The sequence below is a fragment of the Stigmatopora argus genome, chromosome 1 (assembly GCF_051989625.1).
Source record: "Stigmatopora argus isolate UIUO_Sarg chromosome 1, RoL_Sarg_1.0, whole genome shotgun sequence".
NCBI lineage: Eukaryota > Metazoa > Chordata > Actinopteri > Syngnathiformes > Syngnathidae > Stigmatopora > Stigmatopora argus.
In genome coordinates, this window is record NC_135387.1 from 26975177 (window position 1) to 26999608 (window position 24432).

Genomic DNA, 24432 nt, shown 5'->3' on the forward strand with positions numbered 1-24432 from the left:
GTAGTCAAGACCATCGCCGCTACAGTAATACCTCGCCACTCTGCGGTTCGATTAGCGCCGATTCACCACGTGGCGGCTTGGATTCGCCCAATGTATACAAATTTTTTTTTATAGTGTGGGAATAATAGTACTAGTACAATTGAAATGGGGAAAAAAGGCATGTCATAATTAGAGATTACTTCACTGGCCACCAGAGGGCAGTGCCTAGCTTCAGGAGTAAAACAATCTACATAAAATGGGGCGAAATATGGTAAATTGTAGTTGGAGATTATTTCACTGGCCACTAGAGGGCAGTGTCTCTTGTCGGGAGTTAAAAAAATCGACATGAAATCGGCAAAAAAGGTAAATTGCAGATGGAGGTTATTTCACTGGCCACTAGTGGGCAGTGTCTCCCGCCAGGAGTTAAAAAAAATCTACATGAAATCGGCGAAAAAGGCTCGTCACAGTTTGGAGATTATTTCACTGGCCACCAGAGGGCAGTGCCTAGTTTCGGGAGTAAAACAAATCTACATGAAATGGGGCGAAATATGGTAAATTGTAGTTGGAGATTATTTCACTGGCCACTAGAAGGCAGTGTCTCTCGTCGAGAGTTAAAAAAATCTACAAAAAATCGGTAAAAACAGTAAATTGCAGTTGGAGATTGTTTCACCGGCCATTAGAGGGCAGTGTCTCTCGTCAGGAGTTAAACAAATCTACATGAAATCGGCAAAAAAGGCAAGTCACCGTTTGGAGATTATTTCACCGGCCACTAGAGGGCAGTGCCTAGCTCAGGAGTTTAAAAAAAGTTGCAGTTGGAGATCATTTCACTGGCCACTAGAGGGCAGTGTCTCCCGTTAGGAGTTTAAAAAAATCAACATGAAATGAGGGAAAAAAGGCAAGTCACAGTTTGGAGATTATTTCACTGGCCACTAGAGGGCAATTTCTACTTTCGGGAGTTTTTAAAGTCCAAAATATATTATATAGACCCCCAAAAGTGGATTTTCACCTAATGTAGCTTGGACCCGATTAACCGCCATAAACGAAGTATTACTGTACATACGGACGATGGGTTTTTTTTCGTAAACTGCGGATTTCGTAAAGGGTTTTCCGTTCGTTGCAAGTCAGACGGACGGAGGTGACGCATTTCGTTTTCTCAACGTTGTGCTCTTGGCTGTCTCCGTACCCATAACAAAACCCAACGAAAGGAACACAAACGTGTGATTTAAAAATAGAAACAAAACTCCCAAGGAAGCGTACATGGAGAAATGGAAAAATATTCCACTTTGCCCTGAAAAGAAATAATTAAGGCTGTGCTGGCAACGCAACAAAGTAAAACCCACACATGGAGAAAAATTAAAAAAAAAATCACCAAATATTGACCAAAAAAAAAATCATTCTGGCTGAAAACCAACCGTTTCCCTTTTGGATCTCACCAATTTCCGACACGTTCCCGTTGGCATTTTCCCACCTTTTCCGAGTGATGGCGAACAGTGTGAAGGTCTCGGATATGAAGTTTTGGCCGTTCTAAATTCTCCTCTCCCCGAAGATCGTAATGGGAATTAAAAACCAGAATGGGACAAAGCGCGTCGGAGGAGCGGCGCTCTGAAAAATCCATACAAAGTGAAGACACGTTGCGGGAAAAGAGACAGATGCCATTGTTGGTCCATGCAGTGGTTTTCTTGAAACAAAATGGCGCCCGGTGTGGGGGGAAAAAAAAAACCAAAAACCCTGCGCTGCCATTATTCCACAAAGGTGAGGCTTGCCAATGATGGACTGACGGGTGCTACCTGATCCTCGTTGCTTTTGTTCTTGTGTTTCTCCAGCCGCCATTGGCCGGTTTGGTCTCCCAGATGGTTTTGAAGTCGAGGTGGACTTTTGGATTTGTCATTGGACCTGTAAACGGAACACGGCACTCATTTAAACATTCACTCTGACACAAACAATAAGCTTTAAGACAGGGGTGTCAAATTCAGTTGGGTTCACGGGCCACATTCAAGCCACCGAGATCTGATGTGGGCCGGGATCCGTTTATTTTTGGCCTGAAAAGTTAACGTACCGTATTTTCGCGACTATTCGGCGCATCGTACTTTTAGCCGCAGTGTCAATAACGAGTGCTATTTCTGTATTTTACACACACAAAGGACGCACCGTTCTTTTAGACGCAGCCAGGCATGGCATTGATATATTATATATGGAACCATAATAGCGCTGTCTACAGAAGTAGCCCCAGACGCTATTTCCGGTGCGCAGTGACTGCTGGGATATATAGTCCTTTTGTCAATACACCCAGGTTGACGGCTGTGATAACTTTGCACTAATAGTACCAATATACTACAACGGCGAACACACTAATTTGGTGCTACATGCACCAAATGCACGCTAAAAACACGTTTTTAAAAAGGCAACGGAAGCAAAACTGAGTTCGGTTGTACTTTATTTAGCCATTTTACAATGTACTCACGTCATCATCACCCACAAATCCATCAACCATCCTCATTTTCTGTGTCCGAATTGAACAATTGTCCATCAAAAACGCTGAGTTCAATACGTTCGTCCAGGCGGCCACACTCCATTCGCAAATAGTTGCTAGCTAGTAGCTAGCGTAACTATTCCAAGGCTGTCTTCCATGGTTTGCAACTGTGTTGATGCCGATCGCCAGGCCACAATCCATTGGGTGTATTGACAAAAAAAACTATATATCCCAGCAGTCACTGCGCAGTACTTTTTCTACGGGAAAATAGTAGAGTCGGAAGCTGCTTGCTGTAGTTGTCCTATCGACTGATTTATTTTATTTTATTGTGATAACAATTTTAGTATTGGTCTATATATAAAGCGCACTGGACTATAAGGCGCCCTGTCTATTTTGGAGAAAATTTAAGACTTTTATGTGCGCCTTATAGTGGTGAAAATACGGTACTTGGTGGGAGGGGCTAGTGAAGATCATGAAGAATGTACAGTACAGTAATCCCTCGATTATTGCGGTTAATGTAGACCAGACATGACCGCGAAAAAACGAAAAACCGTGAAGTAGGGTGTGGAATTTGGAATGTATTTCTCTTGTATTCTTTAATCCAGTGGTCCCCAAACTATTCCAGAAAGGGCCGCAGTGGGTGCAGGTTTTCGTTCCAACCGGTAAGAGGAAACCTTTCCACCAATCTGGTGCCCTGCAAGTGCAATCAGTGGATTGCAGTCAGGTGCTTCTTTTTTCAGCAGAAACCTCTTTGGTTAAACTGTTTGTGTTGGATCGGTTGGAACCAAAACCTGCACCCACAGCGGCCCTCCAGGACTGGTTTGGAGACCTCTGCTTTAATCCTTTTCGCAACTAAAATAGAATTTTAGTGACACCTACTGGGCAAGGCCTGTCATCACTTTGTATATAGTGCCTCCCCTATGTGTCTGCGATATTCGAGGGATTGTTTTGCCTTTTTTATTAGAAAAAAATAATTCAAAAAATAGAATATTTCCGCTTTTTAAAGTTGTTTTCATAAAAGAAGAGCATTGTTGTTTTAAATGAATAAACATATATATATATATATATATATATATATATATATATGTAAAAAAAAAAAAGATTAAATAGTGTGAATAAAGACTTCAAATGACCATTTTAATATGAATGAAAGCTTAATTATTCATTGATCTTCATAACTGCTTCTCCTCACAATGGTTGCAGGGGGTGCTGGAACCCATCCCAGCCAACTAAGAGCACCAAGAGGGGGGACCCCGAATGGTTGGCCAGCCAATCACAAGGCACCAGGAGTCAGACAACCAATTGGTAACATATAAGGACAATTTAGCGTACAATTAGCCTAGCATGCATGTTTTGGTGATATGGGAGAAAACCTTGAGGACACATTTTAAGCAATGTATTTCATCCCAAATAACCACGGCGCTAATATCATATACGTACCTTAATATAGCACTTTAGAAGAAGGAGGTGAACTTCTTGCCGAAACCGGTTATAGCTAGGAATAAAAGAAAAAGCGGTGTTAATGAAAGATAAGTTTGGTAATGGGCGCCAAAGGATGGAATTTTTTAACTGATACCTTCGCCAAGTTTTCCGGCCTGCTCGGCAGCTCCTCCCGGCAAGATCTTGGACAACATGCTATCTCCCTCCATGCCCGGCTGACCCGCGGCCGCGCTGCCGATGCCGCCCGGCCTGGGAGCCGCTTTGGAACCTGTCCGTCATGAAAGACCACCATTCAAAACCGTGACCAGACGTTTCGTCGAGAGACGTTTGGTCCCCGGACGTTTGGTCGACCGGACGTTTGGTCGAACGGACGTTTGGTCGACCGGACGTTTGGTCGAACGGACGTTTGGTCGAACGGACGTTTGGTCGAACGGACGTTTGGTCGAACGGACGTTTGGTCGAACGGACGTTTGGTCGAACGGACGTTTGGTCGAACGGACGTTTGGTCGAACGGACGTTTGGTAGAACGGACGTTTGGTAGAATAGACGTTTGGTAGAACGGACGTTTGGTCGCCGGGTTCGCTCGCTGTCAAATTATGACAGAGAGTTTACTGTTGATATTTGGATATTAGATATTTAGATATTAAACTCACTCTCTCTCATGATTATAATTTTGAGAGCTGGTTTCAACAGTAACATCCCGGCGACCAAACGTCCGTTCTACCAAACGTCCGTTCTACCAAACGTCCGGTCGACCAAACGTCCGTTCTACCAAACGTCCGTTCTACCAAACGTCCATTCTACCAAATGTCCTTTCTACCAAACGTCCGTTCTACCAAACGTCCAATCGACCAAACGTCCGGTCGACCAAACGTCTTTCGACGAAACGTCCGAGTACCTTCAAAACACATCGATGAACCACGTTTTAATCAGAAGCCCAATTCGAGGCAACTTCATGACTGCCCTACTTTTTTCATTCATTCATTTTCCCTGACGCTTATCCTCAAAGGGTTTGCAGGGGGTGATGGAGCCTATGCCAGCAAACTATGGACACCAGGCGGGGGACACCCTGAATCGGTGGCCAGCCAATCAAAAGGCATAATGAGACAAACGGCCAATCATACATAGGGACAATTTAGCCTACAACTAGCCTAGCGTGCTTGTTTTTGGAATGTGGAGTACCCGAAGAAAACCTGCGCAAGGACAGGGGAGAACATGCAAACCACGGCATTTAGACAACCGCGTGTGTACGTCACCTATTCCGGTGAGTGGTGGTTGAGCGCCTTTTGAGGCCATGACGGGCGCCGCTTTTGCTCCGATGGCTGTCACTGGAGGTGTTTCAATCTTAGCCTGAAAATATAGAAATAGTATTTTGGCAAACGTATTCATCAAACTTTGACAGGCCTGCGTCGATTGCTTTAGTACAAGGGTGTCAGACTCGGGTTGGTTCGCGGGCCGCATTAACTTTAACTCGATTTGATGTGGGCCAGACCATTTTAGATATAATATTTAGATTTTTTTCTTTTTATAACTGGATTAAAAGAACTGGATCAAAAGCCCTGAATATTCTGTTTTTTAATAGATCTAAAACAATGTTTATTTGAGCTTTTTTTTCTTAGTAAGGGAAAATCATTTATTTAATCATTTGTTTTTCATTGCAAAAGGAAACCAAATTTTCTTTAATTATGTTCCATATTAAAGTGGAAAACAGAAAATATTTTTATATATTTTTAGATTTTACAAAATGATTTTCGAACTAAAATCACAAAGAAAAAAATGATTAAAAAATTACAATGATTGATTTAAAAGGGGGAAAATCAGGAAATTTAATATACATCCATACTCTTCATTTGAATTTAATCCTAAAACAGAAAGTCAGCACTCATGATTTACTTTCCCGGGCCACACAAAATGATGTGGCGGGTCAGATTTGGCCCCCGGGCCGCCACTTTGACACGTGCCATAACGGCTACTCGGATGATTCGCCGAAAGACGTTTCGCCGATGGACGTTTCGCCGATGGATGTTTGGCCGACGGACAGGTCGCCGAACGGACGTTTCGCCGAAACAGGATTCGCCCGCTCGCCCCGCCCCCGGATCGTGTGTGTACATGTTTTTCAACCTCGCCCCGTGGGCCATATACGGCCCGTTACAGATAACATTCATTTAGGAATAACAAGGGCATGTACTGCCCCCCAATGGACATATTTCTAAATACAAGTACGTACTACAATGTGCTGCCAATTTTGTATATTTTGTTTTTTATCCTTGCGTTTAAAGTAGTAGCCATTTGGAGATCACGCAGAACAGTACGTGACAGAAGAAATTGAGAAAATAAAGTAGTAGTAACAGTAAGTACTATACTGTTATGAAATTCGTCTTTAAGGCGAATCATCCGGTCACGCCCATAACGGCTGCGGAGGGGACTTTTTCACCGTCACGGGCAGTGTTTCATCGGGATTCGTGTATAACGCGCACCCGAACTTTGCTTCAGTTTTTGGTCCAAAACACGCAAACTGCTTCCGTAATTTTGCATTCCATATAAATATGAGTTAGAGATGTAGAACAAAAAGATCGTTGTTCACACACGCACAAAACCACGTAAATATTTGAATTTTAATATTTGTATCTAGTTCGCTAGGTTGACTTACTGTACTCATCATGGGGGAAGGTGTGGTTCCCGCGGGACCCGTCTGCCTCGGCTGACCCACGCCTCCACCGGCGACTCCCATTTGCCCCGGTTTGGTCTGGCCTGGCCCCACCCCCATGCCGGGTCCCTGGGCTGGGGGTAGTTGCTGCGCCCCGGTCGAATTAGGCGGTCCTTGCTGGCCCGGCCTCGCCGCCGAAGTCTGGGCTTGCTGCTGGAGTTGCGTCCTCTGTCCCGGGGCCCCGTCGTTCTGGGAAATTTGACCAACCTGCCGTGCGGATCCCGTCGGAGCAACGGAAGGGCCTTGTCCCCTTGAAGAAGAGCCAGACCTGGAGGTACCTGGACAAGTTTTAGGTATAAAAGGGGGGGGAATGAAAGACGATCAAATTGAGACCTAAAAGGACAAAGTAAAGCAGCTTGAAAAATCGTCATGAAAATCTGGTAGAATGGCATCAAGGTTATAAAAAATAATAAATAAATATAAAATAATAATAATAATAATATTTGATAATAAAATAAAATAACGCTACACAAAATAAAAACAATAATAATATTAATATATAATAATGAAATAAAATAACAACACAAAATAAAAACAATAATAATTCAAAAATAAAATAACAACACAAAATTAAAAAAAAAATGTAACTAAACACAAAATAAAAAGATAAAAAGATAACATAAAAAAACACAAAATAAAAAAAATAAAAAAATAACATAACAAAACACAAAATAACAAAAATAATAGAAAAAGAAAATAAGATAAAATAAAATAACATGAAATAAAATAAGATCAAAGAAATAACATAAGATAAAATGAAATAATATAAATAAAAATAAAATAAAATTAATACAAATAGTAAAAAAATAAATAAAATTAAATTAAATTAAATTAAATAGTTAAAAAAATACAACTTTATAACCACCTTAAACGTGACTGTTTGTTATTTGGTTGGAAAATCTAATGTGAGGATCTCAGCTACAAGGCTGAAATTTATTTGACCTTCATCCTAATTAAACTCAGCCACATTGGTGTTTTGGTAAATAAGTTCTTAGAATCATTTTAGAGTTTGGATTTAAGCAGTTTTTTTTCTCCAGTATTACCAAGGAACAAACGAACAGTCATGCTAAAACATTTAGTTTCTCGCCTTCCAAATTCCAAACCAAAAACACAAAACACATAACCGTTTGTTAGTCAGTTTTCGACACCGCCACACGATTGAAAACGATATTCCGAAATCTCTCAAGGTAGATCCGACAAAAAATCCCATCACGTACCTGTCGGCTGGCCTTGCATGTCGATTTGTTGCTGAGACTTCCCCCGCGAGGAGCGATGCGGATCCCCTTGCCTGGACGACCTCTGACCGTGATGGTGGGCGGACGGATCTCGTGAATAGTCCGACGAGTGGTAGACCCCCGACCTGGAGTCGCCGCGTCTCCCCACGGACGAAGAGCGCCCCGCAAGGTCGTGTCGCGTGGACGACGGCTCTTTGGGGTGTCCCTTGGAGGACCTGGAGGACCTGGCTTCGTCGGAATGGCGCGACGAGGACGAGTGGCGTCCGGAGCCGCCGTGATGTCGGTGGTCCCGGGCGGACGAGGTGTGTCGCCCCCCGTGGCCGTAGTCGTCGTGAGGCCACAGGTCCTCCTCGGGGGGCTCGTCGTAATCGTGGTAGGTGTGTTTGACGGCGTGGCGACTCCTCCCGGACGAGTGGCCTCCGCCGTAATGGCGAGAACCGGAACGCGGCTTTTCGAACCAGTCTGTCTCTTCCTGGCCCAGGTGGTAGGCTTTGGAAACCGAAAGGAGATCACAGTCAATCTCCATGTCGTTGGGAGACAGCGGCATGCAGGCTGAGAAGAAACAAAAAAAGAAGGAAGACCACCCACATGCCAAAGAAAAGTTTAAGAAGTTGAAGACACAGTCACTCAAAATCATACGTTTACGCCCATGCACGTTACAATTGACTTTACTCGCGGCGCCATCCGGGACTGACTAGGCTACACGCTGCAAAAAATGTCCCCGCGTCTTTTTGTTAGCAAAGTATACAGTAATGCCTTGACATACGAGCGCCCCAACATACAATAAATTTGAGATACGAGGAAAATTCAGAGCAAATATTTGCCCCGAGACACCATTTGAGATGGGATCATACGACGCTGCCGATGATAACAGTGCACTATCTTTCTCGCCACGCTTATTTATTTAAATATTTTATTCATTTATTTAAATATTGCATTCATGTAATTAAATATTGTATTGATTTATTTAAATATTTTATTCATTTATTTAAACATTTTATTCATTTATTTAAATATTTTATTCATTTATTTAAATATTTTATTCATTCATTTAAATATTTTATTCATTTATTTAAATATTTATTCATTCATTTATTTATTTATATATTATTTGTATATTTTTCATGTATTCATCTATTTATTTATTTATATATTATTTATTTATATATATTTATTTATTTTTATATTTTATTTGTATATTTATTTATTTATTAACTTATTTATGACCTATTTATTTATGTCTAAAATGTCTTTTCCTGTGTCTGTATTCTCAGCCTCTTGCCACTGTGAATACGGGATGAATAAAGTTATCTAATCTAATCTGGTTCGAAAAAATAAAATAAAATAAAAACTAACTGGACGAAACGAACACTTGGTTCTGATTGGTGGAGAAGCAGGAAGTTCCCCCTCAAAAGAATCCGCGCTGGAATACATGAACATCTTTGCCTCAGTTATTGTGCAAGAAGGTTTAAATTTAGTGTAACGTAAGATTATAACTTATTTTACGCGTGAGCTACGAGTGAATCGACATACGAGCTCGGTCCCAGAACGCATTAAATTCATATCTCAAGGTATTACTGTAATCCAATCGAGTCGAACCCAATGGAGTATTTCGTTTAAACGATCCTGGCCAAAATGCTCGGACAATTTTTGCAGCACGAGCACAGAATTGTTTTAGTGAAAAAACACGAATGCAAAACACGTGAGCACAAAACCCCCCCGTGAGACAATTTTGCGTTGGCGACGACGTGCAAAGAAGACCTTCCAAGGGAACCGGAGTGGTGCGAACGAAGAAAACCACCACGCCGGAGAACCATGCGTGAAGTGGACAAACAGATGACCGGACGGACAGGCGGAGGGACGGGACGGGACGGACGAAACGGACGAAACGGACGAAACTGACGGACAGGCAGGCAGGCAGACAGACAGACAGCAGTCCATTGAAATGAGAGCTCCGAGTGACTCTCGGGAAGAAGAAGAAGAAGAAGAAGAAAACATCGGCATGCAACAGCTAGCTCCGCCTCATTTTCTTCTCTTTCGCTTTTCTAAGCCTATCCGTTTTTTTTGGTGGGTGGGGGACATGGAGATAAACGGTGGGGGGCAGTAGTAGGTCGCGAGACCGTGGGCGCTCACTCCCGCAATTACCTTCGCTGTCAGACACAGCGCAATGATAATCGTCTATTATGTACGTATCATCCGACTTGTAGACGTGGGTCCGGGGTAGGTCCCGAATGTGGTCTTGCACGTCTGGAAGAGAGTGACTGGAAGCGTACTGGCCGTAATAGTAATGGTACGGATCGACGCCGCCCCCGCCGCCGACGCCGACGCCCTCGTACGGGTCGGGACCTAAGCTGGACGAGCGCCCGCTAGCCGAGAATTTCCTCAGCGGACTCAGCGGGCTCTCTTCTTCCGAGTACTGTCTGCTCGGGGGGCGGCCCCGGGCGGCCCCGGAGCCGGATCCGGATCGCGGGGAGCGGTCGTCCCTCTCGTAGGATCTGCTGCGGTACCCCGAGTGCTCCCTGGAGGCGATCTTGTCCATGCCGTAGCCCGTGGAGCGGGAGCGGCCGCCGGCGGTCGCCGCGTAGTAGATCCGATCGTCCTCCTCGGCCGCGGAGCCCAAGTAGCGAGCGGCCTGGGCCGCGTCGTAAGCGCTCCTCTTGAAACCGTAGTCCTCCATCAGCTGGCGTCCTCGCACGTGGGAGGACGGGTAAGCTCCGCCCACGGCGGGGGAATAGGAGGCCAGGTCGGCCTCGGCGTCGCGGGCCTCCTCGATGGGGGAGAATTTGGAGATTTTCTGCTCCATGGCGCCCAGCTTCCTGTGCTTGCTGCGTTTGTTGGACGAGACCGCCGGAGCCAAAAGGCTTCGAGGGGACGGCGATTTCTGCGCCCCGGATCGGAAGCTGCCGGGATTGTAGTCGCTGTCATAGTAACAGGGGGATCCCCCACCCAAACTAGCGCTCACGCTGCCGCTGCTGCCCCCTAGAGGTCCGTGTCGGTAGCTGCTCTTACCCCTGCCGTGGTGGTCGTACAACTCTTCCTGAAAGGCCGCCTCCTCCTCGGGTAACCTGCCGTACGCGGAGCTGCCGCTCGCCGCCCGCGTCGCGGCGCCGATGCCGCCGGTGTGAGCGTGGCCGTCGCCTGGGTAACGCCCGATGCCGCCGCCGCCGCCGTGATGCAGGGCGTCCACCGTGGTCGCGCCAAGCCCGTTCTTCGCCGTCAGCTCGCTCACGTCGTCGATCGTCATGTAGTTCCTGGGGACGTTTTGCTCCAGGGCGGGTGGCCCGTAGGCGCCATCGGGGGCGCCGTAGGCGCAGGGGCTATCCACGCCGTGCCCGTAGGCGTTGGAAACCGTCGACGTGTACTGTCCGTATTGGCCGACCGTCGACGCCGCGTAGCCGTACGTGTTGGCCGTCGTCGTGGCGCACTGGGCGTACGAGCTCGCCGGCGCCGACGGGTACTGTCCGTACGTGGTCGGCGGAACGGCGGGCGGCCCGCCGTAACCGGCGGGGGCCGCGGCCGGGCCGTACGGCCCGTAGTTGGCCGTCGTCGCGGTTCCGCCGTATTGGCCGAAGGAGGCCACCGAACCGGAGTGGTGGCCGCCGTCTTGCGCCGTGGTGGTCACTACGACGGTGGGATTGCTGATCGTCTCGTAATTGGTGGCGATCTTGTGCTCCAGGTCGGCCAGCGACGTGTGCCTGGCTCGACCCTGGTGGACGGTCAAGATATCGGGGTGAGCTTGCCCGGGGTAAGGGGCGCTCTGGCTGGGGTAAGAGGACACGGCGCTGGGATAGGGTGAGCCGTGGGTGGGGTACGGGGGCTGACCGGGCGGCGCGGGGGCGAAGCCCGTCTGCCCCGAAGGGGGCTGAGCTGGCGGCGGGCCGCCGGGCAGACCCACGTCGCTTTGGGGGTACGGGGGTTGGCTCTGGGGGTAGGTGTGGGAAGAGTAGGAGGCCTGGGACGGGTAGGGCGTTCCCGAAGGGTGAACGTGGGTCTGGAGGGGAGTCGGCTGGGGTAAGGCTTGGGTTTGAGAGGCCGTCGGGTAAGGAGCTTGGTTGAATGTCGACGACTGGTAGGGTAAAGCGGGCGGACAGGGCGCCGCCGATTGGCTCGGAGGGTACTGGGGGTGGAAAGATGAGGTGGCCGTGTACTGGGCCGCCGGGTTGTTGGCGTCGTTGCTGAATTGGCTGAGGGGAGCCGTACTGGGCCTGGCGGTCAACAGCCCGTTGGTCTCGTGCGAGGCGGCGGCCGCCGCCAAGCGCAGGTTGTTCAACTCGCTGTCGGACATGTAGTCGCGGGCGTCGCCCATGCACCTGAGGTAAGCGATATCCCTCCGTTCTCGCTCCTTGACCAGCGTCTCTTTCCGTTGGTGGATGCCGAGCTCCAGGTACCTCAGCTTGGCGTCGATCTCCTTCTCCTCCTCCTCCAGTTCGGCTTGCTGCTTTCTCAGCTTGGTGGATTCCTTCTCCACCGCCTTCAGCTCGTGGGTCAGGTCTTTCAGGAGGCTGGCTTTGGCGGCTAAGCCGGACCTGGAGCCGGGTTTCAGTCCGGGCATGGATGGCAAGTAGACCTGCTGGAGGCCCGGGGTCATCTGGGGCAGGTGAACCGATGTCGCCGTCTCTTCCGGAGGGGGGCTGGGTAAGGTTCTCTTGACCTTACGGAGCAGGGAACTCTGTTGAAGGGCTGCCAGCTGTGAAGGAAAGAGAAAGAGAGAGAGAGGGCAGGGTGGAAGAGCAGTACAACATGAGGGGGGGGCAAAGACAAAATAGGAAAATATCAATCATGTACGGCACGTCGTGATCGTTAGGATGATTGGTCAGTCGTTTGGCACGGGGGCAAAAATGTGTACGGATTCAAAAAAGACAGGTAAGAAACAGATTGTGGAAAATCAAAAGTACAAATGATCGGAAAATATGGCAAGTAGGGATCAAAGTGGGCGTGTTGTAGTGAGATGGATTACAATGGTGGGGTAGTAAAAAAAACAAAGTTTGGAAAACAGAAACTCAAAGAATAAAAGGTCAGTGAAATGAATAGAAACAAGGACAAAAAGGAGAAAAAATAGACCAGACAAGAAACCACATTAGATGATGTAAGAATAAATAAAATGTAGTGTTAGCAGAATTATGACTACTAATTTATTATGTATACTGTTTTACAATTAAAATATTCACTGTATTTTCTCGCATATATAAGCCGTATTTGTAACACAAAAAATGATGACCTAATCAAGGGTGCGGCCTATACGAGAACAAGACTTGCTATACTCTTTTTCCCCAGTAGATATCGGGAAATTAACATGTACATTTGTTGGTTATTTTCTGTTTTGCAGTAAGAAAACAACCATTACTGGATGAATGACTAACTTCCTTAGTTATTCACCCAAATAATGTGCTTTTGATTCATACAGTATCTCAGAAATACCACTTGTGATGATTTTTGGAAGATCTTCCCTTCTAAGTAATACATTTGTACTCCCATGAAGTGAAAATTGTGAATCAGGGGGCGGCTTATACGCGAGAAATTGTAAAATTATTATTATTATTATATGCGGGGCGGCTTATATTCGAGAAAATATGGTGATATTTTGAGAATAAAGTTTTTGTAATACCAGTAAGGGCTGGATCTTACTATAAATATATTCATGTATTCATTTTCTGTACCTCTTATCCCCACAAGGGGGTGCTGGAGCCTATCCCAGCCAACTATGGTAGGCAGGTAGGGGACACCCTGAATTGTTGAACTTCGATTACGCCAACAGTTTTAACTTGGTAGTGGCGAACAGTTCCAAAAATGCTTTTTATTGCACAATTCTTGCTGCGTGTCGATAATTTGCTTATTTGTAAGACGTGTCATTGAATGCGTACCAATGTCTGCAATTCCCATTCCAATTGGAGGGACTTTACCTGGTTCTGGAGAGCTTGTTGTTGATACAGGGACAGCCTCGCCTTCGTGTGTTCATCCGCAGTGGGGCTCAGCGACTTGGGGTCCGACATGGATCTTTGGCCGCTCTTGATCGGCCGTGGCACGGAGGGATGTCGCTGGGGGGACTCGACCGTGTACGCCTTCTGCTGAGGTGTGACGTGGGCCTTGTTCAGCCTCTCGCTCGACAAGGAGTTCTCCAACAGCCGGTGAGGGGACACCGGGGAAACGGGCGAGTACAGGACCGTCTGCTGCTGCCGGATGATACTGGAAATGGACTCGTTGTGAAGGTGGTTGTGGGGCTGGCAGTTCACGTCCAGGGGGTCGGGACGCCGCCGCTCGAACTTGGCCGCGTTGACCGTCACGTGCTGCTGCCTCGGCTGAGGGATGGGAGCGTCCCCGGGGGCGGGAGCTTGGCTACCGCCGCCGGCGGAGGAGGAATACGGGCTCACCGTAGTGGGGATGCTAAGCTGGGGGGCCACCACGCCTTGCGATTGGGCTTCTGGGTCGGTCTGGCACGCTAACGATTGTCCCTTTTGTGTCCTTTCGGGTCCCGAGATGTAGTGCACGATTTCAACTTTGTTGGGGTCCGGTACTGTCACGTGGATGGCGGGCGAGACTCTACCGAGGTGCTCCGCCTCGGTTTGGCAGGACATTTCTCTCATGGTTTGGATGGCTATGCTGGACGACGCCATCTTGGATGTGGCGCTTTTAGGCTCGGGGGCGGGTGCCCCCGCGGATTCGGAATGTCGGGAGTAACGAGAGCGTCTCCGGCGGACCGGCTGCCCCGTTTCGGCCTTGTCCTCGTCGTCGTCGGTCTGAACCGAGCAGTCCACGCTGCGGCCTCGGCGCCTGGTTCGATGCCGCATCATGTACCTTGCGATGGGAGCGAGAGTTTGGATTAGTTTGCGCGTCTCCATCTTGTTTGTGCTTTCATTTAAATGACCGTCCATGTTTTACTTAAAAGCAGTGGTGCTCACACTCCTTATAAAGCGGGATTTATGAGTGTGTGAGTATGTGTGTGTGTATGTTAAGATTCTCTCGCTACGTTTGTCCAAACCGTGCAACGTAGAGAGTTGAATTTTTTTATGGTGGCCAGAAACAGCTGTCGCATCCTAATAGACAAGTGTTTGAATATCTTCAATTATTTAAGCCCGAACGAAACGAACAGGCTGGATCAAATCTTACTCTCAGGCGACCTACCAGTAGTAACGTGACCGACCGACTGGTCTATCGCGATTGACGGTACACGGTCGATTGGTCGCCCGGAAGGTAAGTGATAATTACCATTTAAATCGTTGCTCAAATTCCCTTAATACAAACTGCGAATTACTATTTAGTCATACTTAATGCCCTAGTAATTATTAGGCTAGCGAAAAGCTCCAAATTTCCCAGACTTTTATTGTTTTTTGTTGGAGAACTTGTTAAGACCCTGACTGACGTCGCTTCTTAAAGGGACAACGCATGTACATACAAACTCTTATCCACTCACACGTCGGCTCAGTGAAACTGCTCATGGCCATTGTTGGCTTTTATTGATGCGTATACAGTGTTGTTTTACCTTGTTTTGTCGCCTGTCTTTTGGTCGTCGGTCTTTTGGTCGCCGGTCTTTTGGTCGCCGGTCTTTTGGTCGCCGGTCTTTTGGTCGCTTGTTGTCGCGGTCGGGGCGACCAAAAGACCGCGACCAAAAGACCGGCGACAAAACAAGGTAAAACAACACGATCGATCGACCGCACACGCGATCGACTTAATGAGCACCCCTACTGTGAAGTGTAAAATACTCTGAAACATCCCTAAAACCCTCTTCAAACATCCAGACATGTTCAGAAAATGTACCTCTCCTCTCCATCTTCATCATCCGTCTGCACGCAACTGTCAACGTTCCTGCGAGGAGAAACGTGGAAGAGCACCCCTTCACCATCCGAAGCGTCTCGGCTGAGTCGTGTCATGGAGCTGTGTTTCCTCATGTTGCTCTGGTTCTCAACATGCTCCTCGTGGCTTCTCAGACACATCTCCGAGGAGGAGTTGGGGAGGGAGCGGGAGCCATTGTGATGCTCAGTGTAAGGATGAAGAGGCTGACCATTCGCGTCCATCTGAAAGGGAACATCCGTTGTCATCATTTGCCCATTTCTTCAAGGACATTTGACAAACCGTTGAACTTAACACCGTTGTTGAGGCTCACCTGGATGTTCTGGGCTGCGGAGGCGGTTTTCTGTCGCTTCTGTTCGACAAGTTGGTGCTGGAGCTGTTGCTGCAAGGACTGGATTTGGTCGAGCTGCGACTTCTGCTGGGCCAGCTGTTCCCTCTGGACCACCAGTTGTTTCTCCCGTTCATGTTGCTGCTGTTGCAGAACCTAAATGGTCGACAAAGAAAGAATGAGGCACGGCCAAAAAACAGATTTTTGGTCGGATGATAACCGTGACAATGAGGGTAACAGTTACCGTATTTTCTCACATATTTACTGCCTCCGCGTATAAGCCGCACCCTTAAAATTGCCTTAAAATGGTTGAATTTTACAATTTCTCCCGTATAAGACGCGCCATGGTTTTAATAGGGAGTACAAATGCATTACTTTGACGGGAGAATGTTAAGAAAAATCATCGCGCGTGGTATTTCTGAGATACTTTATAAATCAATTGCTGGATTGCACATTCCGAAAGGGTGTTGCCTGCACGTAGACCAAGGGTGTCAGACTCGGGTTGGTTCGCGGGCCGCTTTAACATCAACTTGATTTCACGTGGGCCGGACCATTTTAGATATAATATTTAGATTTTTTTTAATAAATTGATTAAAAGAACTGGATTAAAAACCCTGAATATTCAGTTTTTTTTATAGATCTAAAACAATGTTTATTTTAGCTTTTTTATATATTTTTAGATTAACTAAAAACACAGATTTTTTTTATTAAAAAATGACAATTATTGATTTAAAAGAGGGAAAATCAGGAAATTTAATATACATCTATACTCTTCATTTTAATTTAATCCTAAAACAGAAAGTCGGCACTCATGATTTACTTTCCCGGGCCACACAAAATGATGCGGCGGGCCAGATTTGGCCCCCGGGCCGCCACTTTGACACATGTGACGTAGACAAATTCAAAAAGGAGGTCATGTGAGCAGTACAACCAGGAAGTGCGTCCATAGCGGTCTACTTTGTCATGCCTAGGTAAGATGGTGGTTCCCTCAGTGAGCAATGGCAGGCACAAGTGAGTTTTTTCACGTTTTATGCAAGATACTGTTTATTTTTTCTTGAATTTCATTCATGGACGTCAAAATAAATTTAGTTTAGCGTTTTATTTGTTGATCTATTCTGAAATAAATGAGTGTATTGGCCACATTGACTTGCGTTATAGCGTTTTGTCTTTGTCAAAGTGCAGTTTTGTGCATGTCAAGTCTAATTTATGCGCATATAAGCCGTACCGTCGATTCAGTCATCATTTTTTTGAGCGACAAATACGGCGAGAAAATACGGCAAGAAAATACGGCAAGAAAATACGGTAAGAAAATACGGTATGCCTATCTGGTTGAATCGATGATGATCAAATTAAAAACATACCACAAGCTTCCTGAAACAGAACGTGACATGGAGTTAGGGATTTGGAATGGGTTAGAAAAGGCCCCAAAGTCCATGTTTGATTGGCCACAAACAAGACTGCAAGTACAAGACAAAGTGCAGCGTCCGCAGCTGATTATGAGTGCCAGTCACGTCAAGCTTTTCAGAAAATATGTAAGTCATGTCAAATGGATTTTCTTCATTGCATCAATGAAAGGCTTTTGCAAATGAACGTGTTTGTGGTTTTGCGGCCGCTGTTGGCGGTGAAATGCAGAAACATTCGCCTCTTGATTCTGCTAGCATAGCGTAGCTTGCACACCTGTTTAAGAGAATTAACTTGGAAGATTTTCAAGCGCTTGTTCTATCGGAAAAGAGGAAAATCATTCTGTTAGCAGATTTGAATCTTAGCACAATACCCAGCAAAGATAGAGATCAAGTAAACCCAAAATAAGGCCTGGTCCAATCCGACCCACGGGGGTGTTCTGCCTGACTTTGTAGCTCATTCAAGTCAATGTTTTTATTTGTTTTTTTAACACGAGTGTTGTAAAAATAGAATTATGTAAGTTGGGTGATTGAGTGTGCACACTCTTGCACTTTGCTCAATTTCTAATCCGCATTCATATTCGTTCTTTCGTCCTAAATCCAACAATGTCAATTTATACCTTTTTCCCGTATTTTTTACGTTTTTTGATCATTTCAAATTGTGTACGCCACATAACAACTTTTGTACGGGATTTTTTTAGGTATGTTTTTTTTTGTAAAACCTCGTGTTACCCATTTCGGCTCGAATCCGGATCGTCTCGGTCATTGGTAGCAGATGAAAACGTCATCGTCGACGGCTAATATTGTCATGCTTTAAGCATGATATGCACACGCGCTTCAGTGAGCAATGTACTTAGTCAGTCAAGCTATCAGCGTCAAACAGCGACATGTACAGAATCTTGAATTTTGTGCATAAACCGACTGATTGGGGAAAATGTTAGACTTTTACGTGCGCCCTATGTGAGTAAATTTGTTGCATTTGTACCTTTTTTTGATCACTTAATAAGGGGAATTGCAATCATTAATAACGGGAGCAATTGGCCCAGGTTGACAGGTATGAGAAGCAATTAATTCCCCCAAAACAATAGGAAATGATCCAAAATGTACAGGAAATGACCTGCGAATACGCTCAAAAAACGAACAAGTGTAGACATGGTCCAAGGTAAAACCTTGAAATTTGTGAAAAACAAGTGATGAGGATCTTCAACGAACACCATAGAAAAGATAAGCAATTGGTAGTGAAGGCACGACCAATCATTTCTAATTGAATGGCCTGTTTTTCCTTTTATACCTGCTCCTTGATGTTTTGCAGCTCCTGCAATTCTCTCTTCACCATGATATGCTCTTTCTCTCTGTGCATCTTGAGTTCTATCCTCTCTCTCTCCAGCTCCTCCTGGAGGCGCAGTTGCCGTAGCTTCTCCAGCTCCACGCGCTCTCTCTCCATCTGCAACAGCTGCTCCTGCTGACGGTGCAGACGTTCGGCCTCGGTCTCGCCCTCTTTGTGGATGGCGCCGGGCGGGGGGAAGGGAGGTAGACCGCCGGCCGCCGATAAACTACTTGAGGCGTCCGAAAGCCCCGCCGATGCGTAGCATTGAGTGGTCGTGGCTTGCGCCAGTTGTTGTTGTTGTTGTTGACTGTTCAGGTGCGCTTGCGACATGTTCAGTGGTTGCGGTTGGCGCTGTGGATCGGTTAACGTAGTCTCCGCAGATGTGATGACGGCTCCCTTGCCGAGGTATACGGGTTCATCTTGGATTGTAAGAGGGGTGGATGTCGCGGGAACTGATACTGGGGCACTCGTCGGTGCGGTGGTTGTGATTGCACCAGAAACGGAGATGCAAGGGGATGTGGTTTGGAGAAGACCCGGCCCGGGGTAACGAGATTGGGGCATGCGGGGATGCGTTGGTAGTCTTGTGAGACTGGAAAGGGGCACGGGTGTCATGTTGGGAGAAGGGAAAGGCCTGTAAAGCCCCCTCAGTAGCGGTTGAAGAACAGAAGCAGGCTGGGTCGTGATAGGGAGGGTGGAAGCGATGGGTGTCTGAATGGTAGAGTAGATCATCCCATCCGTGGAGCGAACGGCCGCCGGGTACATGGCTCTGAGACTGGCCTGCCTGGCGCTGATGAGGTTGGTCAGGGCCTGGTTGTGGGACAATGGCTTCCCGTCCAAGCCAAAGAGTAGACTTTGTCTCAAGCCAAGACCAGCTGCCAGTCTGGAGGTCTGGGGGCTGCTTCCTCTCCCCAGGCTCCCGAACTGGACTAGGTCCGGGTTGCTCCCGAAGCGGTCCATGGAATTAAGGGCAGCACACATTCGGCTGATCTCTCGAGCGGTGGTGGCACTGTATTGCGCTAAATTGGCTTCCTGGAAATTGGCGATGTCGCGGGCTGAGTAGCCGTAGTCGGAATTTATGTTGGACAAGGAATTGTATCTCCGTATGGGGAACGTCGGGGTCGGGAGTTCTCCACCGTGGCGCAAATCTGTGTAAGAGCCATACTGCATCCCGATGTATCCTCCATAACCTTGTTTGAGAGTGCTGAGGTCCATCGCCAGTTCTCCTTGGGTGTGAAGGTGGTAGGACTGGAGACCCGCTTCTGCCAGGTTGGTATCGGACATCGAAGGTTGAAGCCGACCGGGATGAGGCAACGTGTAGGACTTGTGTCCATCCGGTGGATATTCACGGTACCGTCCGGGTTGTCTCTCTTGATCTGAATCGTAGGAGAGCGGTGGGGCGGACGTAGGCCGTACGCCCTCTTTCTCCGAAGCCCCCACGCAGCTGCCGCCAAAGGGGAGTCTGTAGACGACATCGCAGCAAGCCGGTTGGCTGTCGGGTTTAATGTGGCCTCCCGTCAGATCCGCCGCGTCCTGTCCTTCTTCTACTTTTACGAGCTGGGTCACTGCCCTGCCCTGCTCTTGCGCGCCATCTATCTGCACGACCACGTTATGCGGCGTTGTCCCGCCCGCCATCCCGCCGGGAGAACTGGAATTTCCTTTCAGCTCGATGGGCCCGGCGCCATACAGCTCGGGGTCGATGACTGACGAGACCGCGTTTATCCCGGCGGAGGCGGTGCTCGTCTGAGTGACAAGCAAGTCCTTTTTCAACAAGGGGGAGACGTGGCCAGAGAGGTTGTACCGGGCTAGCGCGCTTGCCTGTTGCTGTTGATGTTGCAGATGATGGTGTTGCTGCAACTGCTGCTCGAGAAGCACTTGTTGCAGCTGCAACTTCTCCTGTTGTTTTTGGAGTTCTTTCTGTTGAATACTAAGGTTCTCAAGTTTGGCGTCAATTTTGGGGATGGACGGGTCTGTTGGGGGTGAGACGGGGGTTTTGCTTTGGGAAAAACACACAGCGGAACCCAAGCCCTGACCTAGATCCACTCGATTTTCGTAAGGATCGCCATAGACCGCCGGTTGTTTGGGCTGGGTCATAAACATGGAAGCCGCCACAGTTACGCTCACCGTGGTTGGTGTGACGGTCTCCTGGGCGTTGAGGTTCATAATCAGAGGCTGGACGACGGTCGAATGTCTACCCGCCTCGGAGCCACCGTGATATTTCCTGCTTTCGGTGGCTAGGGAGCTTAGATCCATTCCGTGGTCGGTCATGATGATTGGAGCAGCCGTTCTGAGGTCCACGACACTCCCACCTTGGATCCTGTGACCCTGCTCTACCCTGGAAGTACCCGGGACCGTCGATATACGGCAGAGGGAGATGTTGTCCATGGAAAGAGATCCTCGCGTATAAGTACTACCGGTGGTAGCCATACTTGTTCCCACGTTGACCTTTTCTATTCTTTGGGTTTTATAGAAGCTGCGCGTAGGTGAATGTTGGTAAGGTGGCGTGTCTGGAGGGCTAGCGCACGGCGAATAAGAATCAAACGTGGATTGTCGGCTAAATCGTGTGGGTGAAGACAGAGGAGACGTCGCCGTGTTGACGGTCGTCGGACGAGATGGACTCGCGGGTGGAGAGCACGGGGCGTCACGGGACGACTGCTGCCGGTAGAGCCGCGGGGAGACGGATCTATGCGAAGTTTGGGTTCCCTGAGCCATGACTGGAGATGGAGGTCCCGAACCCGAGTCCCTTCGCAGTGCTGAGTTGAAGGTTTGAGTGGAGAACTCGGCGGTAGACCTCCTAGAGGGCGAGCGGGTGGGACTTTGTGGTGGTGGTGGGGATGGAGACAGTGGAGGACTGGTGCTCCGGTAGTAGGTGGTATACTTGGGAGAGCGAGGCTCACCCATTCGTTCGCTTGCAGACGCCGGGCTGTCTCGGGTCTGCCCACCCCGAGTGTCCCCGACCCGCCTGGTGATGACCTCTCGTTGACTGTAGGCTTGGGTAATCTCTGCGATCTTACTGCACACGCTCGAGACGGTCGCCGAAGACGTGGCAGGACTCGGCGCGTGTCTGCCGTACGGAGACGACTGGGTGGAGGTCGTGGTGTCGCTGGTACTCGTTTGAGAAATCGTAACGGCATCTCGAGCGTACACTCCGTAAGCCGCGATGGTAGTGGCGGCCACCGTGGGCGTTATTCCGTTTTTCCCCGCTTGGGTTTTGAATCTGTCTTTGTGCCTGTCCTTGGAGGTTGCGAAGTGTTGCGTTACTTTGACGTCGGGGATGCGTCCCCCCGTTTCGGCGAAGGAGACGGGGGCGGAGATCTGCGTGGGACTGGTTCCTGGGGTCAGGAGGGCGTTGCTTTGCTCCAGCAATTTGGCGAAGGCGGAACCCGTGTCGAGGAATTGTTTGTCCGGGTAGCCCATGTCGATTTCGACTTGCTCGTCGGTGGCTTGTTGCATCTTGGTGATGTTCTGAGACGTTTGGCGAATTTCCTCGTAAATGTCCGTTTCTGCGTCCAGGCCCTCGTGGTCGTATTCGCTCTGGCCTCGGTCGTACCGGTAGTCGTCGTCGTCGTAGCCCTGCCCGTTGACGTCTTCCTCGAAGTACTGGCCGTGTTTTACCGGCGAATGCTGCTGCTCCTGTTTCTGTTTCTTCTGAAGCATTTCGGCTTTCCTCATCATCTCTTCGTAGACTTCCTCGGCGCTCTTCAGCGGCTTGGACGTGGACGATGGCGCCGTGGCGGTGGTGGTGGTGGTGGTGGTGGTGCTCGAGGATTTCTCTACGGGTGAGTACAGTGACATGAAGGTAGGAAGGTTGTACTCGCTGCCCGACTTGTAAAGTTTGGACTCGTAGCCTTCGACTTCGGAATCCAGACTACGAGGGGAGTACTCGGAGGCGGAGGAGCGATGGAGTTCTTCCATCTCGGCGGCTTGCCGAAGCTCCTCCGTCGGAGAGGCGTCTTCGATGGGCGAAAGATTGCTGGGGGGCGTCTTGGACCTTTCTCGCCGTCTCTGAGCCCTCAGCTCCTCTTTGTCTCTCTTGGTCTTGCGGGCGGTGCTTCGGATTCTTTGCTGTTCAACCTCTCTCATCTTCTCCTGCTCTCTCAGAAGCTCCTCCTCCTCTCGCAACTCGTCTTCTTCCGAAGAGTCCTCGATGGTGGGAAGGAGAGGACCGTGAGAGCGATGGCGTGCTTTCCTCTGCTGCTTGGCCTCTTCTAATCGTTGTCTCCTGCTGGGACTGCTGTCGCTGTCTTCTTCCATGGAGGAGACGGACGTGGGAGATTGGCCGGATCCGTAGGACGAGGCCGAGGTCGGCGGAAGGGTGGAGGAGTAGTCGCCTCGGGAGCGTTCCTCGGGGGAGCCGGTCAGACTCTCCATCTCCAGTTCGGGCTCTCGGTCCAAGCTGAGATCGTTTTGGCCACTGAGTTCCATTTCCCGGCCGTAGCTGTTGGTGTTGTTGAGCTCGATGGTTTTGAAGCGCCTGAGACCGCCTTGCGACGCCATCAGGTCTTCCTCGCCCTCCTCCACCGAGCTCTTGTAGACATCGGCGGCGCTCTTGGTCTCCTCTTCGAAACTGCTGGAATGATGCTGCAGGCGCCGCTTCTCCTTGGCCGAGTCGGACAGGACGTGCTTGTGGTGGCTTTTCTTCCGCTCGTAGCCGTATCCCTCGTCCTCGTCCTCTTCGTCCATCTCCTCCTCGTCGTTCTCCTCGTCGGCACTCATCTCCATGATCTGCCTCCTCATGAACTCCTCGTCGGTCATCTCCGTGGCCTCCGTGTCCTTCTTCTTCTTCTCCTTCTTGTCCTCCTTGCCCTCTTTGCGTTTGTCCTCCCAGTCCGCACCATCTTCGGCTTCTTCCACGATGTCTTCCATTTCTTCATCCGAGTCGTACGCGTCCGGCGGGATGGACAAAGAACGCGGGCGCTGTTTCCCCCGCTCGTCAACGTCCCGGTCCCTGTGCTTCCGCGCCCTGCGCTCCGCTTTGTCTTCCGCCAGGTTCTTCTCCAGCAGCGTCCTCATGGAGCTCTCCAGTTTGGTGATTTCGGAAGGACTCGGCGGGGAGCCTTGGCCGCTGATCCCCCTCTCGCTCAATTTCATCTCCTCCTCCTGAATCAATCCCGTGATTTCGCTGTGAGAGCTGGAGATGCCGTCGGACGAGTAACCGGTATCGCTGAGGCTTTGAGGGCTGCGGGACAAGTCATGCGTGCTGTTGTTTTTGGTTTCCTGAAGACAGAAAGACAAAAGGATGAAAACTGATTATCCCTTACACCTCCCAATCATCTCATTTTCTGAACCGCTTTAGCCTCACTAGGGTTGCGGGGGTGCCGGAGCCTATCCCAGCTGATACATTTTACAGGCATGTTCACTCGTCCACCATTTTACGTTCGGGCCGTTTCATAATTGAATTGACTTTGTGAAAGCTTTAAATCTCATTATACTTGTACAATGACAATAAAAGCATTCAATTCAATTCAATTCAATTCAATTCAATGTTCTCCCTGGGCTTGCCTGGGTTTTTCCGGGTACTCTGGTTTCCTCCCACATTTCAAAAAACATGCATGGTAGGCTGATTGGACACTCTAAATCACATGTGTCAAAGTGGCGGCCTGGGGGCCAAATCTGGCCCGCCGCATCATTTTGTGTGGCCCGGGAAAGTAAATCATGAGTGCCGACTTTCTGTTTTAGGATCAAATTAAAATGAAGAGTATAGAAGTATATTAAATTTCCTGATTTTCCCCCTTTTAAATCAATAATTGTAATTTTTTTATCA

At 48.6% G+C, this 24432-nt stretch overlaps 1 protein-coding gene across 2 annotated transcripts in view; it reads right to left on the reverse strand.

Annotated features, from left to right (window-relative positions):
* Nucleotides 1-1338: 1338 nt before the first annotated feature.
* bsna (bassoon presynaptic cytomatrix protein a) overlaps nucleotides 1339-24432 on the reverse strand; it is a 50591-nt gene continuing 27497 nt past the window's right edge. The window contains exons 5-15 of one of the 2 annotated variants that reach the window (XM_077613523.1): nucleotides 18636-23885; nucleotides 15930-16100; nucleotides 15584-15840; nucleotides 13732-14623; nucleotides 9977-12518; nucleotides 7814-8320; nucleotides 6540-6874; nucleotides 5146-5239; nucleotides 4026-4157; nucleotides 3890-3944; nucleotides 1339-1872 (exon numbers count right to left, since the gene is read on the reverse strand). In XM_077613523.1, the coding sequence (XP_077469649.1) occupies nucleotides 3904-3944; nucleotides 4026-4157; nucleotides 5146-5239; nucleotides 6540-6874; nucleotides 7814-8320; nucleotides 9977-12518; nucleotides 13732-14623; nucleotides 15584-15840; nucleotides 15930-16100; nucleotides 18636-23885 (10221 nt within the window). In that variant the 3' untranslated portion in view covers nucleotides 1339-1872; nucleotides 3890-3903. Of the gene's footprint in view, nucleotides 1873-3889; nucleotides 3945-4025; nucleotides 4158-5145; nucleotides 5240-6539; nucleotides 6875-7813; nucleotides 8384-9976; nucleotides 12519-13731; nucleotides 14624-15583; nucleotides 15841-15929; nucleotides 16101-18635; nucleotides 23886-24432 lie in introns of both variants that reach the window. The other variant, XM_077613512.1, reaches the window with a different exon arrangement.